At 45.8% G+C, this 27770-nt stretch overlaps 1 protein-coding gene across 1 annotated transcript; it reads right to left on the bottom strand.

The window, feature by feature from the left end:
* Positions 1-245: 245 nt before the first annotated feature.
* Positions 246-27770, bottom strand: LOC143929874 (beta-microseminoprotein-like). Its single transcript, XM_077453835.1, has 4 exons — positions 27700-27770; positions 13677-13782; positions 11864-11963; positions 246-655 (listed from the first exon to the last, which is right to left on the bottom strand). The coding sequence occupies exons 1-4, from the start codon at positions 27730-27732 to the stop codon at positions 526-528; spliced, it is 369 nt and encodes a 122-aa protein (XP_077309961.1). The 5' UTR covers positions 27733-27770; the 3' UTR covers positions 246-525.

The following is a 27770-nucleotide window of genomic DNA, read 5'->3' as shown; positions in this document are numbered from 1 at the left end:
CACTTTCTCTATGTACTGCCCTGCACTGACACTACATTGCACACACTAGTAAAGGCTGTCACGGTGAGCAGGGGAGGGGGGCCCTATCAGGTAGGCTGTATCAGGCCCTATGCTTTCCAATGGTGGTCTTGTAGCCAGCTCTCTTGTAATTTCTCAACTCTAGAACATTCTCAACTCCTATGGAAATAGGTTTGTTTCATGAAAACAGAGCTTAAAAGGACACAAACAATGTTGTTGCCATTATTTTATATGGATGTATTCACTACAGGAAATACAAGATGAAAATACAATAAGTAGCAGCATTAGAGATCATTTTAAAATATATATTATTACAGTGTTATTTGTTGAAGAATACCATTGCACCTTTACAGTACTACACATGGTTAAGAATAAGAACAAGAATGAAAATGTATTATTTATTGTAAGGCTAGTGATTTTTGTCAGGAAATGCTCAATGCTAGTTTTGTAGTTGATATCTAGGTGTGCAATGTCTTCTGATGTATTGAACCTCCGCAGTCGGATCTTTTACCCTTTCATTGATTTGTACTCGCATGGAATGGACGGGTCATCTTTTCGGGTCACTTTGTAGGTACATGATTCCTCATCAAGCATCGAGTTACATGCCTCTTGGTCATAGCCAGATGGCATAAGAGTACTGTCAAAGAGAAGATAAATGTTACTCAATGTATAAACAATGAGGTTGATTTACTAAAGGAGTAGAGAGTTCTGTTTTTGGAAAGTGACAAGTGGATGATCACTTTGCTGTATTGAATAAGATGAAATGGAATGGTATTCACTTTAAATATCCAATCATTTGCAAGGAAAACCAAAAAAGAAACAGAAGTTTTGCTTACATTTGATTGCAGTGGCGGCCCGTCCATTAGGGGTGCCCAGACGCTGCCTACCCATCTATGCTGGTTTTCCAGCAGGACCGTTAGACAGAAACTGGCTGTTAGACCAGCTTCTGTTGGACAGACAGCAGTACATACATACCAAAGTGATGAAGTGTTTGGAAGAGCTAATCCAATGTCAGGCCCCCCAATCTACATTTGGGACACCAGACGCGTGGATTCAAATGGGTTGTTTTTTTTTGAAGCACGTGATTAAAGCCAGAGGCTTAAAAAAAGGGTGGGCTTGGGGCGCAGAGCAATGCGCTCTGAGTCCACCAAGTTTTGTGACAATAGTGAATGAGTATTCGCTATTGTCACACCAATCCTTCTCCTGTAACCTGACCATCCGACAGTGTGGGGGGAGGGGGGGGGAGTTGCAATATAAACAAAAAAAATATGAAAATTTTGAAAAACAAAACAAAAAAAACTGTATTTTTTAGTTTATGCTATAAAACATATTGAGAAAAAAAAATCTAAAAAAAATCGTATTTCTTCATAAATTTTGGCCAAAGTGTATTCTGTTACATGTTATTTATGAAAAAAATTCCCAATAAGTCTATATATTGATTGGTTTGCAGGTAAGTTATAGCACCTAAAAACTATGGTATATATACTGGATTTTTTTGTTTAAATACTACTAATGGGGACATCAAAGACTTATAAAGGGACTATAAAGGGATATTGTGGCAGCCAATCTGACACTAACTGATACTGGGGGAACTAACTAACTGCCACTGACATCACCAGTGCCATTATAACAGTGATCAGTGCAAAAATATGCACTGTCACTGTACTAATGACACTGGCTGGGAAGGGGTTCAACATTTAGGGAGATTAGGGGGTTAAATGTGCGCCTAACTATGTGTAATGTGTGTACAGTGTGTTGCTTTTTACTAATGACCTCTCAATTTCTCATCCCTCATCTGCGCCCTAAACTCGAAAGTAGGCAGAGACGTACCAGTACGTCGCTTTGCCTAAGGCGGCCACCCATCTGCAGAAAAATGCAGGCAGTTGTTAAGTGGTTAATAAATCAACCTAAATGTATACTGATACAAAGAACTCCAGTAAAATGTAGCTGGAGGTAAAAAGACAGGGAATAAGGTGTCTAAATCTGAGTCATCTCTCTGTTCCCAGCCCTTTGCATTGTTCTGATCCCTTTAGATTCATGGTTCCTCCACATTCTTAGCCCTTGTACACACGGTTGGAGATTCCAACAACCAAATCCGTCGGATTGTGTCCATCGGATTTTGTCCGACGGATCTTGTCCAAAACTGTCGCATACACACGATCGGACAAAGTTGTCGGAAAATCCGATCTTTCAGAACGTGATGACTAGGGATGAGCTTCTTGTTCGAGTCGAACATACGTTCGAATCGAACATCGGCTGTTCGCCCGTTCGGCGAATTCCGAACATTATGGGCCGTTCGCGACAAATTCGTGTGGCGCTCACGGCCCACAATGCACTGCGTCATCGCAGTGCATTGCTGGCTCATGATTGGCCAAGCATGCACTGTGACCCCGCATGCTTGGCCAATCACAGCGCCAGCAACGAGGAGAGCCATGATTGGCCACAGGCAGGATGCCTGTGGCCAATCATAGCTCAGGCTGTGTAATACACGCCCCACACTATATAAGGCCACCAGCGCGGCGGCCTTGTGTAGTGGGTTGGCGTCTGAAGCAGTTAGTGGGTGTTCTGTGTACCTTCAACACAGTATACACCGATCTTTATCGGCCGATTTTCGATCTTGCTCTTCTGTAGTGGTTTTTGTCTGCGTGCCCTGACCGCAGTATACACCACTATATTCACCTCACAGTATACATCTGTATATACCCCTTTATCTCTGGTGTTCTATAATAAAGGCATCTGCAGGAGTTAGTGGGTGTTTTGTGCCCCCAGCACAATATACACCTGTATCTACCCTTTATTGCTGTTCTCTAATAGAGCCATCTGCAGGGCTTAGTGGGTGTTGTGTGACTCCATTACAGTATACCCCTTTATCTCTGGTGTTCTATAATAAAGGCATCTGCAGGAGTTAGTGGGTGTTGTGTGCCTCCAGCACAATATACACCTGTATCTACCCTTTATTGCTGTTCTCTAATAGAGCCATCTGCAGGGCTTAGTGGGTGTTGTGTGACTCCATTACAGTATATCCCTTTATCTCTGGTGTTCTATAATAAAGGCATCTGCAGGAGTTAGTGGGTGTTGTGTGCCTCCAGCACAATATACACTACCCAACTGCTGTTTTACCCAACTCCCTTCAGGCCATTACCATGTCTGGAAGGCCAGCAAGGAGAGGCAGACAGGCGCGAGACGATAAAAGAGGGCAAGCAGGCTCTGTGTCTAGAGACAACAGTGCTGGTCGTGGACGCGGTGCATTGTCATCAGCACTTGGCCATGGAACACGCTTGTCCTTCTTTTCGGCAGCTGGACATGTTGAACCGCAACATGCCAACGACTTGGTAGAGTGGATGACCAAGCCCTCTTCATCCTCCTCATCCTCTCTCACCCAGTCTCAGGGTACTAGCAAAGCAGCTGCCAACGCATCGTCTTCCCTCGTCTCAATGTCATCATCAGTGACTCCTTCCATAGACCCACCACGTCCTCCTGAAGAGTCTCCTGAACTCTTTGAGCACAGTGTTGGGTACATGCTCCAGGAGGATGCCCAGTGTTTTGTGGGCTCTGATGATGACACTCAGCTAGAGGAAGGCAGTAGCGTGAATGCAGAGAGAGGGGATGCTCAAGAAGGACAGCAATCTGGCAGTCATGTTCCACAAGCTGCAGCATATTGCCAGGTTTTCTACAGCGATGAAGAGGGAGGGGATGATGAGGGCACTGACTCCACGTGGGTGCCTGGTAGGAGAGAAGAGGAGGAGGAGGCACATGTCCAACGAGGCAGGATGCCCTCCGGGGGCCAGCTTAGGGGCAGCACACCGACTGAATCACACCGCAGAGCTCCGCCTGTGCAGGGCGCTGCCTCTGCGCGTTATTCTAAAAGTTCTTTGGTGTGGGCCTTTTTTGAGACGAGTGCATCAGATCACACCACTGCTATTTGCAACATATGTCTCAAGCGTATCTCGTGTGGCCAAAACATCAGCCGCTTGGGCACCACATGCTTGACCAGACATATGTTGACCTGCCATGCAGCTCGTTGGCAAGCGTACCTCAAAGACCCACACCAAAGAACAAAGCGGACCTCTCCTTGCTCCTCATCAGCTGGCATCTCCAACCCCACTAGACCTTCAGTCCTCTCTGAAACCTGCTCTGAGAGGAATGAAGGTGTAGAATTAGGTGTGTCACAGCCAAGTGCATCCGGGCACTCTGCTAGCAGTACACCCACGTCCGATTATAGCAGGCAAATGTCCCTGCCCCAGCTGCTGGACCGGCGAATGAAGTTCACTGCCAGCCATCCACATGCCCAGCGGTTGAATGCTAGCTTGGCTAAATTGCTAGTACTTCAACTGCTGCCTTTTCAGTTGGTAGACTCGGCCCCCTTCCGTGAGTTTGTACAATGTGCGGTTCCTCAGTGGCAGGTCTAAAAAGGCCACTTTTTCTCACGGAAGGCGATTCCGGCTCTCTACTGGCATGTGGAAGGCAATGTCCTTGCCTCGCTGGACAGGGCGGTCAGCGGTAAGGTGCATATTACCGCTGACTCATGGTCCAGCAGGCATGGACAGGGACGTTACCTGTCTTTCACGGCCCATTGGGTCACTCTTCTGGCAGCTGGGAAGGATGCAGGACAAGGTGCAGTAGTGTTGGAGGTTGTTCCGCCACCACGCCTCCAAAATGCTACTATTGGTTGTGACACACCTCTCTCCTCCACCCCTCCTCTTCTTCTTCCTCCATGGCCTCTTCCAGTGCTCTGTCCTCAGAACCAGCGGTGCTCCGTAGGCGTTCCAGGAGCTACGCAAGTACGCAGGCAAAACGATGCCATGCCGTGCTTGCGCTGGTTTGTTTGGGGGACAGGAGCCACACTGGGGCGGATGTTTTGTCAGCTCTGCAGGGGCAGGCCGAGAGGGGGTTGACGCCACGCCAGCTTAAGCCAGGAATGGTGGTTTGCGACAATGGCACCAACCTCCTCTCCGCCCTCCGACAGGGACAACTGACCCATGTGCCCTGTGTAGCTCACGTCCTTAACCTGGTGGTGCAGCAGTTCTTGGGCAGGTACCCTGGCTTACAGGATGTCCTGAAGCAGTCCAGGAAAGTCTGTGTGCATTTCCGCCGATCATTTAATGCCTGTGCTCGGCTGGCTGAGCTCCAAAAGGAGTTGAACCTTCCCAAGAACCGCCTTATATGTGACATGCCCACCAGGTGGAACTCAACGTTGGCCATGCTGCAGTGGCTGCACATGCAGCAGAGGGCCATCAATGAGTACCTGTGCGACTACGGCACCAGGACAGGGTCAGGGGAGCTCGGTTTTTTCTCACCACGCCAGTGGGGCATGATCAGGGATGCATGCACTGTCCTGTCACCGTTTGAGGAGGCCACAAGGATGGTGAGCAGTGACAGTGCATGCATCAGTGACACTGTACCTCTTGTCCACCTCTTGGAGCATACGCTGCGTGGAATAATGGACAGGGCACTTGAGGCAGAATAGAGGCAGGAAGAGGAGGATTTCCTTGCCTCTCAAGGCCCCCTTTATCCAGACAGTGTTCCTGCTGTGCCACCCATCACACAGGAAGAGGATGAGGAGGAGGAAGAGGAGGAGGAGGATGATTGTGTCAGCATGGAGGTGGAGGCTGGCACTCAGCATCAGCAACAGCAGTCTTGTAGGGATGATTTACAGTCCCAAGAAACACGTGGACTTGTACGTGGCTGGGAGGAGGTAGCTGCGGATCATGTTGTCCTTAGTGACCCAGAGGACTCCGGACCGAATGCCTCAGCTAACCTACGCTGCATGGCCTCCCTGATCCTGCAAAGCCTGCGGAAGGATCCTCGTATTCTTCGGATCAAGGAGAGGGACCATTACTGGCTGGCCACTCTCCTTGATCCACGTTACAAGGGTAAGGTTGTCGACCTTATCTTGCCATCGCAGAGGGAGCAGAGGATGAGACATCTCCGGGAGGCCTTGCAGAAAGGTCTCTGCAACGCGTTCCCAGAGACTGGGAGGTTACAAACTCCTGGTCCAGGACAACGTGTTGCTGAGGCATCGGTCAGAAGGAGCGGTGGAGAAGGTGGCCGTCTGACTGATGCTTTCAGACAATTTTTTAGCCCGCAGCCCCAAGGTATGATCGGTTACAGCAACCATCGCCAGCGTCTGATTTACATGGTGCAGGAATGCCTAGGGGCAAGGTCAGACTTGGACACCTTTCCCACCGAAAATCCTCTGGCTTACTGGGTCTTGAGGATGGATCACTGGCCAGAGCTTGCACAGTATGCAATTGAGCTACTGGCCTGTCCTGCATCCAACGTTCTTTCGGAACGCACCTTCAGTGCTGCTGGTGGCTTTGTTACCGATCACAGGGTACGCCTGTCCACCGAATCAGTTGATCGACTGACCTTCATAAAGATGAATCAGTCTTGGATCACCTACAGCTACCAAGCACCTGAAGCTGATGTAACCGAATAATTTTTTTTTAAATATCACATCCCTTCAAGACTGCCTATGCTGAAGCTGAGTGACTGTCCTGTTATGTTGATTGTCTATCCTCTTCCTCCTCTGCTGATATGTTGGAAGAACATTTCTGGTTCTGGGTGATGCCATCAGCCCAATTTTTCTGCCCCTGTTTAACAGGGGCGTTTAAGTACAATTTTTGATGCAATGCTTTGCAGCAGGGCTAATTCGTGCAACAAAACAAGAGTATATGGGAGAGGTTGCAGTGTGGTGGCACCAGCACCAGTGCCTAAGGCCCAATTTTTCTGCCCCTGTTTAACAGGGGCGTTTAATTGCAATTTTTGATGCAATGCTTTGCAGCAGGGCTAATTCCTGAAATAAAACTAGAATATATGGGAGAGGTTGCAGTGTCGTGGCACCAGCACCAGTGCCTAAGGCCCAATTTTTCTGCCCCTGTTTAACAGGGACATGTAATTACAATTCTTGATATAATATTTCACAGGAGGGCCCCTTCCTGTGCCCACCCAGAGTAACTGTGAGGACTTATAGTGTTGTGGCACCAGCACCACAACCACCAAAGGTCAATTTTTCTACCACTGTTCAACAATGGCATGTAATTACAATTCTTGATATAATCGTTCACAGCAGGGCGCTCCAGCGCCCACCAAGAGTCACTTTGAGGGCTTACAATGCTGTGGCAAAACCAACACCTTGTTGCGCCATTTCTGCAGAGCATATAGGGCAGGCCCCTACTTTCAAACATCCAACTTACAAACATCTCCTACTTGCAAACGGAAGGAGACAACAGCAAGTGAGATGAAAAAAGATGTACGACAAAACAAATTATACAGGGGTGATAACCCTTCCCTATATTTTCCAAAAAGCTTAAAAATAGTTTTTTTGACTGGAGCTACACTTTAAAAATGTACCAGTTGAAAATTGCAAACAGATTCAACTTAACACAACAAATCTACACAGTCTCTGTCTTGTTTGCACCGCCTATATACTGCTGTTCTGAGTATATAGGGCCTGGGGGCCAAACGCATTTCCTTTTTTTAATATGGGTACTGGGTTCCCCTTAATATGCGTACAAGACCCAAAGGGGCTGGTAATGGGCAGGGAGGGCTACCCATGCCATTGTTCTCAATGATTTTCAACCATATTGCAGGAACCAGATATAACATTAAAACCGCAAGCAGTTTTAAATGATGTTATTTATGTTTAATGTCATTTTGGGCCCTGAGGTTCAGGGGGTTGTGTAATGTAAATGGTTCCAGAGGTGCAGGGTGCTGTGTAATGTAAAGGGGTCCAAATGTGCATAGGGTTTTGTAATGTAAAGGTGTCCTGAGGTGCAGAGTGCTGTGTAATGTAAAGGGGTCCACAGGTGCAGAGGGTTGTGTAATGCAAAGGGGTCCAGAGGTGCAGAGGGTTTTGTAATGTAAAGGTGTCCTGAGGTGCAGGGTGTTGTGTAATTTAAAGGGGTCTAGAGGTGCAGGGTGCTGTGCAATGTAAAGGGGCCCTGAGGTCCAGGGGTTTGTGTAATGTAAATGGGTCCAGAGGTGCAGGGTGATGTGTAATTGAAAGGGGTCCAAAGGTGCAGAGCGTTTTGTAATGTAAAGGTGTCCTGAGGTGCAGGGTGCTATGTAATGTAAAGGGGTCCAGAGGTGCAGACTGTTTTGTAATGTAAAGGTGTCCTGAGGTGCAAGGTGTTGTGTAATGTAAAGAGGTCTAGATGTACAGGGGGTTGTGTAATGTAAAGGGGTCTAGAGGTTCACCCGTTTTGTAATGTAAATGGGTCCAGAGGTGTGTAATGTAAAGGGATCCAGAGCTGCGGGGGGCTGTGCAATGTAAAGGAGTCCAGTTGTGGAGAGGGGGTACAAAGTAGTGACAAAGAGATATTGGGGGATGCAGAGGTATGCAAGGGACACAGTGCAGTGTTTTTACATTTTAAAGTGAGGGGGGGGGGTGCCAGATAGTCGCCCCGGGTGCCGAGTGCTCTAGGTACGCCCCTGCTGGCCCCATCACCTGGTATGGGCTTAAAGGGGAAGTCCTACGCCGAAAAAACGGCGTGGGCCTCCCCCCAGGTGTTTTCCTCACCTTTTTTCTTTTGGGAGAGGAGGTTGTTTATGCAACTTCCCTGCAGCTGCCATGGTTGTGTGTATTTTTAATAATTGGGCAATTATGCTTTCATGAGATAGATAGTGGGTTTTGTAATGTCTATAGTTGTGTTTAATGATTTTTATATTTCTATGCATGTGTCAGATCACTGAGTCCTGTTACACTTATCTATGGATACAACATACAGAGTGTATAATTGAGGTTGACCTCAGTCAGGCTTTTATGTTTTCTGTTTCTCATGTATGAATATACTGACAGATTCCTCTTAGTAGAACTTAATTTAAGTTCACTTCCTTCCTCCCCCTTCCCCCCCCCCCCCTTTTTTTCGGCTATTTTGTCTTGAGGACACATTTTAAAGTTCTTCTTTCAAGGAATCTGTAATGTACAAATTTCAATTAGAGAGCAACGATTTTGCTCTGTGCACCCGCTGCTGCTATTATGTTATAACATATAGCATAATAATATATGATTTAGCCTAATTACCCACTTCAGCCCGGAAGAATTTACCCCCTTCCTGACCAGAGCGTTTTTTGCGATTGGGCACTGCGTCGCTTTAACTGACAATTGCGCGGTTGTGCGACGTTTTACCCAAACAGAATTTATGTATTTTTTTCCCCACAAATAGAGCTTTCTTTTGATGGTATTTGATCGCCTCAGCGATTTTTATTTTTTGCGCTATAAACAAAAAAAGAGTGACAAGTTTGAAAAAAAAATGCAATATTTTTTACTTTTTGCTATAATAAATATCCCCCAAAAATATATATAAAAACATTTTTTTTTCCCCGGTTTAGGCTGATATGTATTCTTCTACATATTTTTGGTAAAAAAATAAAATCCTAATAAGCGTACATTGATTGGTTTGCTCAAAAGTTATAGCGTCTACAAAATAGGGGATAGATTTATAGTATTTTTATTATTTTTTTTTTTTCACTAGTAATGGAGGCGATCCGCGATTTTTATCATGACTGTGACATTATACTGGACACATCAGACAACTTTGACACATTTTTGGAACCATTGCCATTAATACAGCGATCAGTGCTATTAAAAATGCATTGATTACTGTAAAAATGTCACTGGCAGTGAAGGGGTTAACACTAGGGGGCGGTGAAGCGGTTAACTGTGTTCCCTTCTATGTGATTCTAACTGAAGGGGGAGGGACTAACTACAGGAAGTGACAGATCGTGGTTCACCAGCCAATAGGAAAACAGGGTCTGTTACTCCTGTCAGAACAGAAGAGGGACAGAAGAACAGAAGAGGGCAGTGTGTGTTTACACACACTTGTCCCTGTTCTGTGCCTCCTGGTCATGATCGCTCGTGGCCTGTGGTCATCACGACTGTTGGCCGCGAGCACCGGCATCTCCGCTATGCAGCGGGCACACGCGCCTGCTATCCGGCCCCCACGAGCCAAAGTACAGCTACGTGGTTTCATGCAGAGGAGCCAACCTACCACAGTATAACTGTGGCGGCTGTTAAAAAACAGTACCTTTTCAGTAGCAAAAGATTCTCATTCTCCCTCTTAACTATGTGAGAAAAACATGGGATTATGGGTAAATCTTATACCCATAAACACATGCATTTCCTTGTAATTAAGAGGGCTGGGCTGGAAGGGAGCATGTGCCTTTTATTGGACAGTTGGGGCTAATGGTGCTTTACCATTGGTCCAAGACTTGGGGCAGCACAGTGGTGTAGTGGTTAGCACTCTCATCTAGCAGTAAGAAGGGTTGCTGGTTCAAATCCCAACCACGACACTACCTGCCTGGAGTTTGCATGTTCTCCATGTGCCTGCGTGGGTTTCCTCCGGGTACTCCAATTTCCTCCCACAATCCAAAGACATGCAGGTAGGTTAATTGGCTTCTATCCAAAATTGGCCCTAGTATATGAATGGGGACCTTGGATTGTGGCCTCCTTGAGGGTAGGGACTGGTGCGAGTGTACAGGGATGGGGACAGTTGTAGACACTCACTCAGGTTGAACTGGATGGACTGGTGTCTTTATTCAACCTTACAAACTATGAAACTTCAAGCTGTCCATTTTTTTACTGTAATTGACCACTGATGAGGCTTTTTTTCTCCTACTTACCACTGATGTTGAGGCATTTTTTTCCTTCTACTGACCACTGATGTGACGCTTTTTCCTCCTACTGACAACTAACACCAGGGCATTTTGTTCCTTCCTTTGATCACTGGTACTAGGAAATAGTTTCCTTCTACTGATTACTAACAGAAGGATATAATGTCCTCCTACTGAACATGGACACCAGGACATTATTTTCTCCTACTGACCACTGACACCAGAACATCATTTTATCCTACTTACTACCCAAATCCCTTTGATACAGAAAGACATATAATCAACAGAAGTCCATATATAACAAAGTGTCCATCAAATAAGCTTGTATATGTTAAAATAAAAAAAAACTAGAAAAACTTGCAAAAAACTGAAAAAAACCCCAAAATGTAATGAACAAGTTCTTCCCCTCTTCAAACTTTAAATCATCAAATGTGCTCCCTCAAATGGTCGTAAGCTCACTGAGTGTTGTTGACCCCACCAAATAAAGCTTTGAAGTCCGTTGCGCTTTATTGCAGACATCCTGGGCTTGATGTTTCTTCAGCTTACTCCTCCAGGTATATAGGATTAAATAAAACACTCTCTTGAGTAAACTTTCTCCTACTGACCACTGACACCAGGACATAATATTCTTCTACAGACCACTGACACCAGGACATAATATTCTTCTACTGACCACTGACACCAGGACATAATATTGTTCTACTGACCACTGACACCAGGACATAATTTTCTCTTACTATCCACTGACACCAGGACATGCAGTACTTTTTTCCTATTGACCACTGCCAGCAGGGCATTTTTCCTCCTGACCACTAATGTGGGGTCAGGGTTTTTTCTCCCCCACTGACCAATCACATGGGGCATTTTTTCAACTGCTTACCATTGCCTTTTTGCCTTACCCCTTGATCCAAGAGTATAAACTCTTAATGCTGGGTTCTGCACCATTTATGCATGCTGCTAGGAGGTCTACTAAATATTTAATTATAGGACCCCCGTCATTTCTAATTACACCCCTGTTCTGTAGCATTGTACTTCGATTGGTCAACCCTAAATGTATGAATTATAAATTTTCCCCATTTGTTAAAATTTTTTTAATTAATTACTGTATTTTTTATTTGCCAGGATGTTTAGGAATAAGGAAGCAGAATATACTCCTTTTCAGTTGTGAGCTTGTGCAACAACAAGAAAACGTATTTAAATTTTTCATTCAGGAATACATTTAACATCATACCTGGTACAACAGTACAGCCCACTCTGTGAACACTCGCACTCTTCACATTTGACAGTCCACTTGGTATTCATTTCATGAAATGTACCCTTGTGCATACACCCTAGTGGAAGAAATATATTGGATTTAGGCTAATTTTCCAGCAGGGATGAGTTGGGGGATGGGATCAAAGGTTAGAGGATGGTGAGAATTTCCCAGAAATGAGCATTATATATATATTTTGTGTCAAAATTAAATTGAACAGGCTGAAATTAGAAACTGATTAACTACCATGCACAGCTGCACCAGATTTTGAAAATAAACCACATATTGTGCAACAAACCCCAGAGGTGCGGTACAATGAGCTGCAATAAATTGTGAATCACATTTCAGTATACAACAGTCCAACGCAGCATGCTGCTGTACAGTGTACAGTGACATGAATTAAGTGTCACTTTTGTGCACTTCAAATAAAGTTGGTACAAAAAAAGGGAGCTGTTTGACGTGTTTGAAGCACGCATCACACTGCCCACTATCAACGGCTCACTGCAGCAAGAACAGACAGGTGCCGCATACTAAACTGCTGCAGTTTAGTGGGAGGCAGCTGTCCAGGGCAGTGTGAACCAGCCCTACAAATGCATTGGAAAATTTAAGAGCTGCTTAGCCAAGGCAGTTAGGATCAGGTGCTTTGTCCTTACTAATGAAAGCAGCCATTGGCATTAGGCTGGATTCACACCTATGCAGTTTTAGTGCTTTTTGCATTTTGCAGATTTGCACTACAGTCCATTTAACATGGATTCCTATGGAACACGTTCTGTAGTGCAAATCTGCAAAATGCAAAAAGCACTAAAACTGCATAGGTGTGAATCCAGCCTAACACTGAATTACTAAAGGGCTGTCAGTCATCAGAAAGGTGAACATTTGAGGGAAAGAATACTACTTGTGTATCACTCAAAGGGCCTGATTTTTCAACGAATCAGCTGGGGTGAAATAAGGTGATGTGGAATGTACTCAGGCCTCCTTTACTATAGAGGTAAGTGGTGCTGAAGCTGAACTTCAGGCAGATATAAAACACAATTTAATGCAGGTGGCCAGTAATACAACTAGAAGATAAACCAGTAGAGCATATTGGAAATTTTACCGGTACAGAATAATAGGAGATCTATAAGGGCGCATACACACTGCAGCTCAAAAAAAAAGATTTTATTTCTCTGCCTCCCATGATGTATGCCCGGGATTGTGCACAATCATGGCAATAGTGTGATTTTTAGACCCCTTTCACACACACAGCGCGGCCGCGGTAGTGGTAAAATGCTGCTAGTTTTAGTGGCGCTTTACGGATGTTTTAGCTGCGCTTTTCAGCCGCTTGCGGGGAGCTTTTAACCACAGAGGAAAGAGTTAAATGTGCCTGAAAAGCGCCGCCGCCTAATCGCTTTGTAAGCACGCTTTGACAGCAGTACCCATTGATTTTAATGGGCAGGGGCGTTGGAGAAGTGGTGCATACCCCGCTCCTAAACCGTTCCAAAGATGCTGCTTGCAAGGACTTTTTCTAACAAGAGCCCCGCTCCAGTGTGAAAGCACTCTCTTTCACACTGGGGCTGAAGGGGAGGCATTTTTCAGGCGCTTTACAGGTGCGATTTTAGCACCTTTAGCACCTAAAAAATGCCTGCCACGTGAAAGGGGTCTTAATGTACAAATAAAAGAGATGTGGGAAATGATGGCATTTACTTCTACAGAGAGGTAGAGAAAGCGAGCACTATTTTTTCCTTGTGAATGGTTGTGCAAGTAAAACCTAGTAGAGTTACCGGGTTCAAAATGTAAATTTTCTGGTACTTACCTTTAGTTCTTGTTTTAAAGTCTATGTTTAATCTACCATGTGTACATAAAGCACTGGACAGTGCCACTGAGACTGCGAGCACAATACACACTGTCAAAAGGATCCTCTGCAAAAGATGAATAAATAAGATCATAAACATCAATGTTTTTTCCTTTCTGCACTGGGAGGAAGACATGCATACTATTACACACACACAAGATAAAAATCGTTGAGTATATTTCATATAGTAAACAGCAATGTTCTAGGTATACTGAGGTTGATATTTATAAAAATTCTTATTTGGAGCTCTTTGTCTTCGATTCCTTTGAATATTTATATTTATAGTGCTTATTATTAGTGATGGCCGAACGGTTCGCCCGGCGGTCGTTTCGCGGCGAATTTCCGACTTTCGCCGTCCGCGGGTTCGAACGCCTTTTTCCGTCGTTCGCCCCGGCGGACTTACGTGTTTAATGTATACAAGAACTTTAACCTTTCGTGACACGTTTATCATGTGTTACAGGACAACCAATTGAGACATGACAGCTCATGGACACTTGGACATTCCCCCTAACCTATAAATACACCCGATCCGGTGGCCATTTTACATTCTTTCTTCTGTCACTGTAGGGAAAGGATCCTGTGTGGAGTAGGGACAGAGAAAACGCTAGCTATTTGGTACACAAAAGTTCTTTTCAGGACTGGTATAGGTGTTAGGTCAGCAGCCTGAGTTTCTTTTGTCAGTTTAGATAAAGGGACAGAGCGCTGTATGCTGCTATTTTAGGGACAGCTCAGCCAGATTAGTCTTTCTTCATCATCATCATCATCATCATCATTAGCTGTTACTATCAGGTCCACAAAAGAGCTGTTCCAGCTAATCGTTCCAGCCTACTCTTTTTTGCCAATTTGTATAGGGACAGGCAGGAAGCAGTGTGTCAGGCAGTGAGGATAATTTTAAAGACTTGCTGTTACTATTAGTTCCACAAAGGTTCTTTTCAGGACTGGTATCAGTGGTACGGTAATAGGCTTGTACACGTATAATATTCTTTCTTCCAAATATAGAAAGAATATTATACTTGACTGCTGCCCTTCTGCTGCAGTCTGCTAATCATTCACAACTCACTTGTTCCACAAAGCTCTTTATCAGGACTGGTAACTTGGTCTGTCTAGGGTGCTACGGTACATAGGCTTGGGTGCGGTACAGTCTGCTGTTCTGTAAGGACCGCTATCGGTCCACAATACATAGGGTTGCCGTGCACTACTGCTGACCGCTGCCCTATACTGCAGCAGTCCTTCATTGGTATAGGGACTGACGTACAGTCTGCTAATCACTAACACACAACCTGCTTGGTCCACAAAAGTTCTTATAAGGACTGGTAACTTGGTATAGGGTGCTACGGTACATAGGCCTGAGTGCGTTACAGTCTGCTGTTCTGTAAGGACCGCTATCGGTCCACAATACATAGGGTTGCCGTGCACTACTGCTGACCGCTGCCCTATACTGCAGCAGTCCTTCAGCGGTATAGGGACTGACGCACAGTCTGCTAAACACTAACACACAACCTGCTTGGTCCACAAAAGTTTTTATAAGGACTGGTAACTTGGTATAGGGTGCTACGGTACATAGGCCTGAGTGCAGTACAGTCTGCTGTTCTGTAAGGACCGCTATCGGTCCACAATACATAGGGTTGCCGTGCACTACTGCTGACCGCTGCCCTATACTGCAGCAGTCCTTCATTGGTATAGGGACTGACGTACAGTCTGCTAATCACTAACACACAACCTGCTTGGTCCACAAAAGTTCTTATAAGGACTGGTAACTTGGTATAGGGTGCTACGGTACATAGGCCTGAGTGCGTTACAGTCTGCTGTTCTGTAAGGACCGCTATCGGTCCACAATACATAGGGTTGCCGTGCACTACTGCTGACCGCTGCCCTATACTGCAGCAGTCCTTCATTGGTATAGGGACTGACGTACAGTCTGCTAATCACTAACACACAACCTGCTTGTTCCACAAAAGTTCTTATAAGGACTGGTAACTTGGTATAGGGTGCTACGGTACATAGGCTTGAGTGCGGTACAGTCTGCTGTTCTGTAAGGACCGCTATCGGTCCACAATAGATAGGGTTGACGTGCACCACTGCTGACCGCTGCCCTATACTGCAGCAGTCCTTCAGCGGTATAGGGACTGACGTACAGTCTGCTAAACACTAATACACAACCTGCTTGGTCCACAAAAGTTCTTATAAGGACTGGTAACTTGGTATAGGGTGCTACGGTACATAGGCTTGAGTGCGGTACAGTCTGCTGTTCTGTAAGGACCGCTATCGGTCCACAATAGATAGGGTTGACGTGCACCACTGCTGACCGCTGCCCTATACTGCAGCAGTCCTTCAGCGGTATAGGGACTGACGCACAGTCTGCTAAACACTAACACACAACCTGCTTGGTCCACAAAAGTTTTTATAAGGACTGGTAACTTGGTATAGGGTGCTACGGTACATAGGCCTGAGTGCGTTACAGTCTGCTGTTCTGTAAGGACCGCTATCGGTCCACAATACATAGGGTTGCCGTGCACTACTGCTGACCGCTGCCCTATACTGCAGCAGTCCTTCATTGGTATAGGGACTGACGTACAGTCTGCTAATCACTAACACACAACCTGCTTGGTCCACAAAAGTTCTTATAAGGACTGGTAACTTGGTATAGGGTGCTACGGTACATAGGCCTGAGTGCGTTACAGTCTGCTGTTCTGTAAGGACCGCTATCGGTCCACAATACATAGGGTTGCCGTGCACTACTGCTGACCGCTGCCCTATACTGCAGCAGTCCTTCAGCGGTATAGGGACTGACGCACAGTCTGCTAAACACTAACACACAACCTGCTTGGTCCACAAAAGTTCTTATAAGGACTGGTAACTTGGTATAGGGTGCTACGGTACATAGGCCTGAGTGCAGTACAGTCTGCTGTTCTGTAAGGACCGCTATCGGTCCACAATACATAGGGTTGCCGTGCACTACTGCTGACCGCTGCCCTATACTGCAGCAGTCCTTCATTGGTATAGGGACTGACGTACAGTCTGCTAATCACTAACACACAACCTGCTTGTTCCACAAAAGTTCTTATAAGGACTGGTAACTTGGTATAGGGTGCTACGGTACATAGGCTTGAGTGCGGTACAGTCTGCTGTTCTGTAAGGACCGCTATCGGTCCACAATAGATAGGGTTGACGTGCACCACTGCTGACCGCTGCCCTATACTGCAGCAGTCCTTCAGCGGTATAGGGACTGACGTACAGTCTGCTAAACACTAATACACAACCTGCTTGGTCCACAAAAGTTCTTATAAGGACTGGTAACTTGGTATAGGGTGCTACGGTACATAGGCTTGAGTGCGGTACAGTCTGCTGTTCTGTAAGGACCGCTATCGGTCCACAATAGATAGGGTTGACGTGCACCACTGCTGACCGCTGCCCTATACTGCAGCAGTCCTTCAGCGGTATAGGGACTGACGCACAGTCTGCTAAACACTAACACACAACCTGCTTGGTCCACAAAAGTTTTTATAAGGACTGGTAACTTGGTATAGGGTGCTACGGTACATAGGCCTGAGTGCGTTACAGTCTGCTGTTCTGTAAGGACCGCTATCGGTCCACAATACATAGGGTTGCCGTGCACTACTGCTGACCGCTGCCCTATACTGCAGCAGTCCTTCATTGGTATAGGGACTGACGTACAGTCTGCTAATCACTAACACACAACCTGCTTGGTCCACAAAAGTTCTTATAAGGACTGGTAACTTGGTATAGGGTGCTACGGTACATAGGCCTGAGTGCGTTACAGTCTGCTGTTCTGTAAGGACCGCTATCGGTCCACAATACATAGGGTTGCCGTGCACTACTGCTGACCGCTGCCCTATACTGCAGCAGTCCTTCAGCGGTATAGGGACTGACGCACAGTCTGCTAAACACTAACACACAACCTGCTTGGTCCACAAAAGTTCTTATAAGGACTGGTAACTTGGTATAGGGTGCTACGGTACATAGGCTTGAGTGCGGTACAGTCTGCTGTTCTGTAAGGACCGCTATCGGTCCACAATAGATAGGGTTGACGTGCACCACTGCTGACCGCTGCCCTATACTGCAGCAGTCCTTCAGCGGTATAGGGACTGACGTACAGTCTGCTAAACACTAATACACAACCTGCTTGGTCCACAAAAGTTCTTATAAGGACTGGTAACTTGGTATAGGGTGCTACGGTACATAGGCTTGAGTGCGGTACAGTCTGCTGTTCTGTAAGGACCGCTATAGGTCCACAATAGATAGGGTTGACGTGCACCACTGCTGACCGCTCACCTATACTGCAGCAGTCCTTCAGCGGTATAGGGACTAAGAGTTTTGTCACAGGGTCATTTAAAAAATGACATGCAGAGGAAGAGGCAGGCCCTTCCGCAGGGGTGGTAGGGGTAGGGCAGGAGCAACAGGCTTGAGCCAAAGTGGGAAGTTGCAGAAGGTGCGTTCAATTACTTTAAAGGATGCACCAGACTTGGTTGAGTGGCTCGCTCAGCCTTACTCTTCTGCACCCTCCTCATCCTCTCGATCTGCACCCTCTTCTTCACTCTCTGCTATGTGCACCCCCAAAGACACTACCACCAACAACACGACCACCACCACCACCACCACATACCTTCCGCTTGAGTCACTGGAATTATTTTCCGATCCATATCAAGAGGACATTTCTGATGCGCAGCCACTCTTGGTATTGGATCAGGAAGAGGAGGTAGCAACAAGCGCTACTCAGCAGTCTGACGCCAGTACCCAGATCAGCCCAAGGAGGAGGTTGGTCCCCGGTGTTGCTGCCTACTCTACTTATAGCGGTGGGGAAGGTGACGTTGATGATGACGTGTCTAGTGATGTCACGTGGGTGCCCACAAGAGAGGAAGAGGAGGGGAGTTCAGAGGGAGATATGGACCAGCAGATAGGGAGGAGAAGCAGCAATGACTTACATTGCACAGCAGGGACAAAGCAGACTGCAAATGTATCAGGAGCGAGTCATCGACCATGTACGGTCACATCTGGCGCTCCCAGGACACCGGCACATGGCTCCGCAGTGTGGGCTTTTTTTAACGTGTCCGCTGCTGACAATAGCGTTGCCATCTGCAATCTTTGCAGTCAACGCGTTAGTCGCGGTAAGCCCAATACTCACCTAGGGACGACCGCCTTAAGAAGGCACATGAGCAGCCATCACCGAGCCCAGTGGGAGCAACGGAACACACAAAGCCACACTGCAGGCTCTCACCGTCCAGCCTCGTCTTCTACTTCTCCTTCTCCTCTCTCCTCACAATTGTCCTCCACTCCACCTTCCATCACGCCAAGCTCACATTTTTCTGCAAAAAGGCAGGCTTCCGTGGGCCTAATGTTTGAGCGTAAAAAAATGATGACGCCGGATAACCCTCTTGCCCAACGGTTGGCGGCTGGCTTGTCAGAACTCATAGCCCGCCAACTACTGCCATATAAACTGGTGGACTCGGAGGCCTTTCGCAAATTTGTGGCCATTGGAACACCACAATGGAAGGTCCCAGGAAGGAAGTATTTCTCAGAGAAGGGCATCCCAGAGCTATATGGCCATGTTCAGCGGCAAGTGAATGTATCTCTGGCACACAGTGTCGGTGCCAAGATACATCTGACCACAGACACGTGGTCTAGCAAACACGGGCAGGGAAGGTATATCAGTTTTACTGCCCACTGGGTGAACCTTCTGACGGCCGTCAAGCATGTAACCCGTGGCACCCGTGTAGATTTGGTTTTACCGCCACGGATTGCATGCAGGCCTGACTCTTCTTCTCCTCCTCCTACTCCATCCTCCTCCCTCTCCTCCTCAGCTGCCTCCTCCTTTTCCGCTGCTAGCGTCTCTTCCACTGCACCGCCCAAGCTCCCCAGAACCTATTCCACATGCCAGGTGAGACGTTGCCATGCCGTGCTGCGTCTGTTGTGCCTGGAAGCAAAGAGCCACACTGGCCCGGCACTCCTTTCAGCTTTGCGTTCACAGGCAGATGAGTGGCTAACACCGCTCAATTTGACAGTTGGTAAAGTGGTGTGTGACAACGGTGCCAATCTGCTTAGCGCATTGAAACAGGGCAAAATCACGCACGTGCCGTGCATGGCACACGTCTTAAACTTGGTCGTGCAGCGATTCCTTGTCAAATACCCTGGGGTCCAGGACATCTTGCGGCAGGCAAGGAAAATCTCGGCCCATTTCAGAAGATCTTACACGGCCATGGCTCGCCTTGCTGACATTCAGCGGCGACACCATCTGCCGGTCAGACGTCTTATTTGCGATTGCCCGACGCGATGGAACTCAACCTTCTATATGCTTGATAGGCTGCTCCAGCAGAAACGTGCAGTTAACGTCTACCTGTATGAACTCTGCGAAAGAAACGGTTCTGGGGAGCTGGGTTTTTTTTCACCGCGCCAGTGGCTGCTCATGCGCGACACATGCAGACTTCTGCGGCCATTTGAGGAGATCACCAAACTGGTCAGTCGCAGCCATGGCGCCATCAGTGACATGGTACCTTATGCCTTCTTTCTGGAGCGTGCATTGCGTCGTGTCATTGATCAGGCTGTGGAGGAGCAGGAGCGGGAAGATGAGGAAGTCGCAATGCTGGATGAATTCCCAGGGGGGGCTACTCTATCTGAGACAAGTCAACAACAGGAGTCTGATGAGGAGTCAGAGGAGGATGGTGCCGGGGCGGATGAGCAGGAGCAAGAAGAGCATGCTTTAAACCTTTCTGGGATCCCTGTTGTGCGAGGATGGGGAGAGGAGAATGAAGAGGACGACATTATCCTGGATGATGAGCAGGAGCCAGGCCACCACACCGCTTCCACTTTAGTGCAAATGGGGGCCTTCATGCTCCAGTGTTTTAATAGGGACCCCCGTATAAAAAGCATGAGGGTCAAGGACCAGTACTGGGTGGCAACGTACTTAGACCCCCGGTACAAACACAAAATGGCGGAAATGTTACCGCCGTCGCAGAGGGCTGTCAGAATGCAGCACTTCCAGGCCTTGCTTCGAGAAATGCTGCATTCTGCTTTTGCGTGCGCTGGCAGAGGAGCAATTCCCACTCCCAGAGAAGGATTTGCGGGTACCAATCCAACAGCGCCTGCAAGAAGAGGCCGGTTTGAAGATGTGTTGGTGACTTCGGATATGAGGTCATTCTTTCAGCCGACCCATCGACAGGTGTCATCCGGATCCAGCATCAGGGAACGCCTAGACCGTCAGGTGTCCGACTACATTGGGTTAACGGCCGATGTGGACGCTCTGAGGAGTGATGAACCCCTAGACTACTGGGTGGGCAGGCTTGACCTCTGGCCAGAGCTTGCCCAATTTGCAATCGAACTGTTGGCTTGCCCCTCATCCAGTGTCCTGTCCGAAAGGACGTTCAGCGCAGCAGGGGGGATTGTGACCGATAAGCGTACTCGCCTAGCTCACCACAGTGTTAACTACCTCACATTTCTAAAAATGAATGAGGCATGGATCTCGGAGGAATTCAACACATGTGATCAGTAGACCATGTATATGTCTATAAACAATTTTTGGAATCAAGCACACAGACCTTCTTAATTCATTTGGCTCACTTCCCTGACCCAAAAAAGCACACCGTACTATATGCCCCTACCCTCCTCTTTGAAGAGGTTGAGCGGTGTCATATTTCTACTGGGGCTGCTTATTATGAGGGGTTCCCACCATCCCTGTGCTGTGCTGACTTCCTCCTGGGTGTTCTTATTATGAGGGGCTCCCACCATCCCTGTGCTGTGCTGACTTCCTCCTGGGGGTTCTTATTATGAGGGGATCACACCATCCCTGTGCTGTGCTGACTTCCTCCTGGGGCTGCTTACGGTGCTGCTGTCAGCGCTGTATGTCACGGAGCTGCTGTCAGCGCTGTATGTCACGGAGCTGCTGTCAGCGCTGTATGTCACGGAGCTGCTGTCAGCGCTGTATGTCACGGAGCTGCTGTCAGCGCTGTATGTCACGGAGCTGCTGTCAGCGCTGTATGTCACGGAGCTGCTGTCAGCGCTGTATGTCACGGAGCTGCTGTCAGCGCTGTATGTCACGGAGCTGCTGTCAGCGCTGTATGTCACGGAGCTGCTGTCAGCGCTGTATGTCACGGAGCTGCTGTCAGCGCTGTATGTCACGGTGCTGCTGTCAGCGCTGTATGTCACGGAGCTGCTGTCAGCGCTGTATGTCACGGAGCTGCTGTCAGTGCTGTATGTCACGGAGCTGCTGTCAGCGCTGTATGTCACGGAGCTGCTGTCAGCGCTGTATGTCACGGAGCTGCTGTCAGCGCTGTATGTCACGGTGCTGCTGTCAGCGCTGTATGTCACGGAGCTGCTGTCAGCGCTGTATGTCACGGAGCTGCTGTCAGCGCTGTATGTCACGGAGCTGCTGTCAGCGCTGTATGTCACGGAGCTGCTGTCAGCGCTGTATGTCACGGAGCTGCTGTCAGCGCTGTATGTCACGGAGCTGCTGTCAGCGCTGTATGTCACGGAGCTGCTGTCAGCGCTGTATGTCACGGAGCTGCTGTCAGCGCTGTATGTCACGGAGCTGCTGTCAGCGCTGTATGTCACGGAGCTGCTGTCAGCGCTGTATGTCACGGAGCTGCTGTCAGCGCTGTATGTCACGGAGCTGCTGTCAGCGCTGTATGTCACGGTGCTGCTGTCAGCGCTGTATGTCACGGAGCTGCTGTCAGCGCTGTATGTCACGGAGCTGCTGTCAGTGCTGTATGTCACGGAGCTGCTGTCAGCGCTGTATGTCACGGAGCTGCTGTCAGCGCTGTATGTCACGGAGCTGCTGTCAGCGCTGTATGTCACGGTGCTGCTGTCAGCGCTGTATGTCACGGAGCTGCTGTCAGCGCTGTATGTCACGGAGCTGCTGTCAGCGCTGTATGTCACGGAGCTGCTGTCAGCGCTGTATGTCACGGAGCTGCTGTCAGCGCTGTATGTCACGGAGCTGCTGTCAGCGCTGTATGTCACGGTGCTGATGTCAGTGCTCTGTATTACGGTGCTGCTGTCAGTGCTCTGTATCTCCTGCACCCTCTTGTTTGCCTACCCTGGTCCCTGACCTTCCCTCTCCTCCATTGCCTTCATTAGCTCCATAGTCCTGAATTGTCAGAACAATTTCCCAAATAAAAAAAAAATGCTTGTAGTTATCGATCCCAAATTCACCTCATACATGTATTATGCTATTGTCCAGGTGGTGGGACTACGTGCTACCCCCTAATAATTACCCCGTGGCCGCAAATTCGACCTAAAGGTTTGCGAAATTCGCCTCCCATTGAAGTCAATGGAGCCCGCGGCGAACGGTCGTTTTCGCGAACGTTTGTGTCCGTTCGCGTTTCGCGTTCGCGAAACGTCCCGTCGGAAGTTCGTCCATCACTACTTATTATAAAACAGTGCAAAGGTCTGGGGACTTTTGTGACAGGGGAGCTCTTCTCCACACGATTATTGAATAAGCAATATTAAGCAACAAGTTAGGCAACAACTAGAAAGACAGGGGTATATGTGTAAAGATATTGCATAGCCATTCATCAAGTTAAATGGCATGTATGTTTGTTCTGTGTGAATGGGGCAAAAAACTAATGTTATTAGGCTACATTCTGCACTTTTGGTTTGTAAATGATTAATTTTAAATAGAATATACCCCATTTGGCCACTAGATGGAGCTAAGGATTATAGGAAATTCAAAACCAAAGGATATAGCCTAATAATAACAGTTTTTATTCACATAGAATGAATGTACATGCACTTCCAGTGGGCAAATGGCTATACAAGTTCTTTATAAATGAACTCCTCACTGTTCTGTCCCTGGGGTAAATTCTCCTTAATAGGAATGGAAGCAAAAAAAATGACAAGGTTCTAACCCATCCCACCCCTATATAAAAAAAGCAAATAGATATACTTTAAGTATGCATAGATCAATATAATACAATAATATATATATTGTATATATATATCTATATCCTTGCTTATCTATAGAGCAGTTTATGTTATTTATTTTTACAGGTATATATTTATTAGCATGCACTATTATAATAAGCATGTCCTGATTATAATAAGAAGGAAAATGAAAAGAATGCCCAATCAAATCACATGCAAGGAAAATGAAAAAAAAAACTGAATTTTTACTTGCACGTGATTGAATGATAGAAATTGGCAGAGCTTCCCCTTAGATCTAGAACACATGCACGTGCAGTGCACAGTATATTTGCCTTTAGTAAATCAACCGCATTGTCTTTTAATAATAAGCAACATATATTACACGTGTTGGCAGGTGTAGTGCCCTTTTAGAGATTATTTCACCCCGCCCCAGTGATGTTAGTGGGTGTCTTTTTTTATCTATTGTGGGTGGGTCCCAGAGCAGATGGTAGCATGTCAATAGGTCACCCCTGGCCGTAGGTCTTTCATCTATGCAAGACAGAGGGTCTCCTATGGGGCTGCATTGACAGGATGCTTGAGATGAGGACCCATGTTTGGGGACTTGCAAGGGAGAAAGCAGAAAAAAATCAGCTACCCCTGACCTACATCTTGTAGGTTTGTAGTCTGAAGGCTTTCTGGGCTGGGACTGGCAGTACATACCAAGAGATGACCCATAGTTGAGAATCGTATAATATACTGTTTGGGAAGGTAGCTGCTATTCAACAAGTCATATTAATGAGATTGTTGTGCTATACACTGTGAAGAGGAATATCATTATGTCAATGAGATATGCAAGTTGTTCTTCAGTAAATTTTTGAAAAGACATTTTGTGTGGACATTAATTATTTAGGAAAACAGGCCTCTGGCCAGGAATTTGTGAGTACTGTGAAGTGGGTGGGCCTCAGGCCTGGCGTATCTGTGACGCAATATGGTGGAGTCTAATAGACAGGAATGTGTGTATTCCATCTAGAGAAGTAGCAAGGAGGGACCTAGGCCAGCTTGGTGGTAACCACTGTGCAGTCCAGTTCCCTTACCCACAGAAAGTACAACAAATCAGACAAACTAACACAAATACACCATGGGATGGTACTGTGGGTGTGTAAATAATAATAATAATAATAATGTGCTACATCCCATTATTTAAGATTTGGTTAAATTTGGAGAATTGTGGACTTTACAAGCACCAATGTAAAAAACTGTTTTTCTTATAACAAACGTACAAAATTTCTCAAACGCATATAAAAATAATACAGACTTATATAAATGATAGTCAGCACGTCCAGCTCTAACCGCTGGACTAGGGTCGATAATTGTAACAACAACTGGGAAGATCCCTTAGCAGAGTGGGAGCAGGATAACGTTTTGAGAATGCAAGCTCGACATGTTTCACGATATATTGCTTCTTCAGGAGCTTATCAATATTTTTCACAATTGTAAGTATATATACACATAGTGGCCAGAAGATCGATTCATCGATATGAGCAGTCCAGCAGACACATGTGGAAGAAGTACTAGAATGGATTGTAACAAGCTCACAAAATTAGGATGTTATCTCAAACAGTGATGGTAGATAAAGAGATATGGCTCTGGTTGGTCAGTTATAATATTTATGGGCTATAAGAAATGAAGTATAATTAAATGCAAGTCTTTCACAGCAAGAAATCCCATTTGTGTCGCTGGAAACAAGCAACCTGCCGGATGGTATGAATCCAATGGTGGAGGTGTCTTTCGGTTAGGGTTGGATGTGCTGATATCATTTATATAAGTCTGTATTCTTTTTTATATGCTTTTAAGAAATTTTGTAGGTTTGTTATAATAAAAACCAAATACAAACAACAAATAACATACACATGTGAGGTATTGCTGAAATCGTCAGGAGCAGCAAAATGTATTTTAGGCCATCCTAGGGATAGGGAATTGGGGGAGTAGTTTTCTGCTGGGGGGAGATTTGGGTAGGGAGGAAGAATTTGTTCCCAGGAAAAGGGTAATTTGGATGGGGTTGGGGATTTGGGGGACGATTGGGGGGGGGGGGATTTGTGCTGGTATAGGGAATTGGGGGAGTAGAGTTCTGCTAGGAGGGGGGATTGGGGGCATAATAACTGTGTAGTGGATACTTCAACTTTGAATTAGATGTAATGTTGAAAAGTGACCCGTTGCTGCAGGCACTTTATCGGTATCTAATATGATTGGTATATATATGGAATGGCGGGGCTGCGCTGCTGTAGTGATTGCCAAATTAATTTATGCAACAAAGCTAACATGACATTGATGTGCAAGGATGTAAATAATGGCGATTTAAATAATGTGACATTGAGCAAATAAATATCGAAAACGTGAGAATTCATATAATAATACAATCCATGCCACTTTAGGTGCTGATAACACTGCAATAAATATTTGAAAAAGAAGGGGCAAATACCACAAATGAATCTATAAAATACGGAGGCATTCACCTGTCAATGTGCAGCGATTGCTATGAAGACAGCAGAATATTAATAGTGATTTATAAACATAAGACTCCAAAGTAAAGAGGGAGATGGAAAATCTGATGGTGGTAAGTTACTGTAATAGCAAGAAATATACAGCTAAATTTAAAAAAAAATCTTATTTTTTTACTATTTTGGGCCAGTTTTCCTTGATGATATAAAACAAATCATGAGACGTTCATTACCATTTACCTACAAAAGAAAGCCCAATATGTCCTGTAAAAAACGCAGTATAATTCACCTGGATACACAAAGTAGCGATGATATGTGCGTTTTACTACCACATGTAAAGTTGCAAAATTGTGTTCAGGCATTATCATTTGGTTTGCCTTCCATCACTAAACTAAATATTTTAATAAGTAGAAATGTGTTTATTTAATAAAGTTTTAATTTAAAATGCCTGTTTACCTTTATTATTAGGTGTGTGTGTGTGTATATATATATATATATATATATATATATATATATATATATATATATATATATATATATATATATAAAAACACACACACATGTGTTTGAGCTTTGGGGGTGCACACCCTAATGCAATAGGCTGCACACACCCATGACTGGCATGAATCATTCACTTTTACCATTGTATGTAAATTTGTCACTGGAGCCTGCAATAGGTGTGGAAAGGAGCCAAGAGCTGCTCCTGCTGGTAAATAAAACGCAAAATATTAAAATAAAATATTTCATATTTTTTATGACTAACATAAAAAAGTAATTTAAACTGATATTTTTTTAGTCCTGACCATTCTGGAATATGTATGTACAGAGCTGCCATACATTCCACTTAAATTCTAAACCAAATTACCAAATGTAATGTCAAAAGTAGCCTTTTTAGATTAAATTAATACCTGGTGATCTTGCTATAAAGTCATCGTCCTGTTTTAGTGGGGTTGATTTACTAACACTGGAGAGTGCAAAATCTGGTGCAGCTCTGCATAGAAATCAATCAGCTTCCAGTTTTTTTTGTCAAAGCTTAATTGAATAAGCTGAAGTTAGGCTGGCCATACGTTATACAATTTTCTTCTATAGTTTTCGTTTGGATTTACCAAAACCATATAATATGAGGTCAAATCTGAACACTTTCAGCTTGTGTGCAATCAGGCAGGCCCTTGTACTACACAGTTGAAGGCAAATCTAAAGGAAATTGAATAAGAAAATTGAATGGTGTATGGCCAGCTTTAGAAGCTGACTGGCTACTATGCACAGCTGCACCAGATTTTTCACGCTAAGATTTTAATAAATCATCCCCAGTGTGCTCCTGCATTTTCACCCTGTCACATCTGCACCTTGTGAAGACCCCTGGTGGAGACTACCAGCAGTGTACAGTACCAACCTACATTGTACAAGTATGGTCCACTGTTGTCACAACTGGTAAGCTGGCATTACGCAGTGATGTGCAGTTGCCACTGGAGCAAGTGCACATAGACAGGAAATGCCTGAAAAAAAAGACTGCAGGAGATCAGCAGTATTGAGATGCAGAAAAGAGAAAATCATTATTCATGAAAAAAATTATAAATTATTGATTGAAAGCGAAATATCATCCCATTTAGATCTACTTAAAAAACCATTAGACTCACCATTTTTGCACAATTGTTCTTGCAAGGGTCCATCTCTGATCATTCACAAGTCACCATTTATATAGTATGAA

The sequence above is a fragment of the Lithobates pipiens genome, unplaced genomic scaffold, assembly GCF_037356315.1.
Source record: "Lithobates pipiens isolate NorthernLeopardFrog02 unplaced genomic scaffold, aLitPip1_a1.2 Scaffold_25, whole genome shotgun sequence".
NCBI classification, from domain to species: domain Eukaryota; kingdom Metazoa; phylum Chordata; class Amphibia; order Anura; family Ranidae; genus Lithobates; species Lithobates pipiens.
Note: the sequence above shows the minus strand (reverse complement) of the source record. Positions and strands in the feature narration are given on the sequence as shown.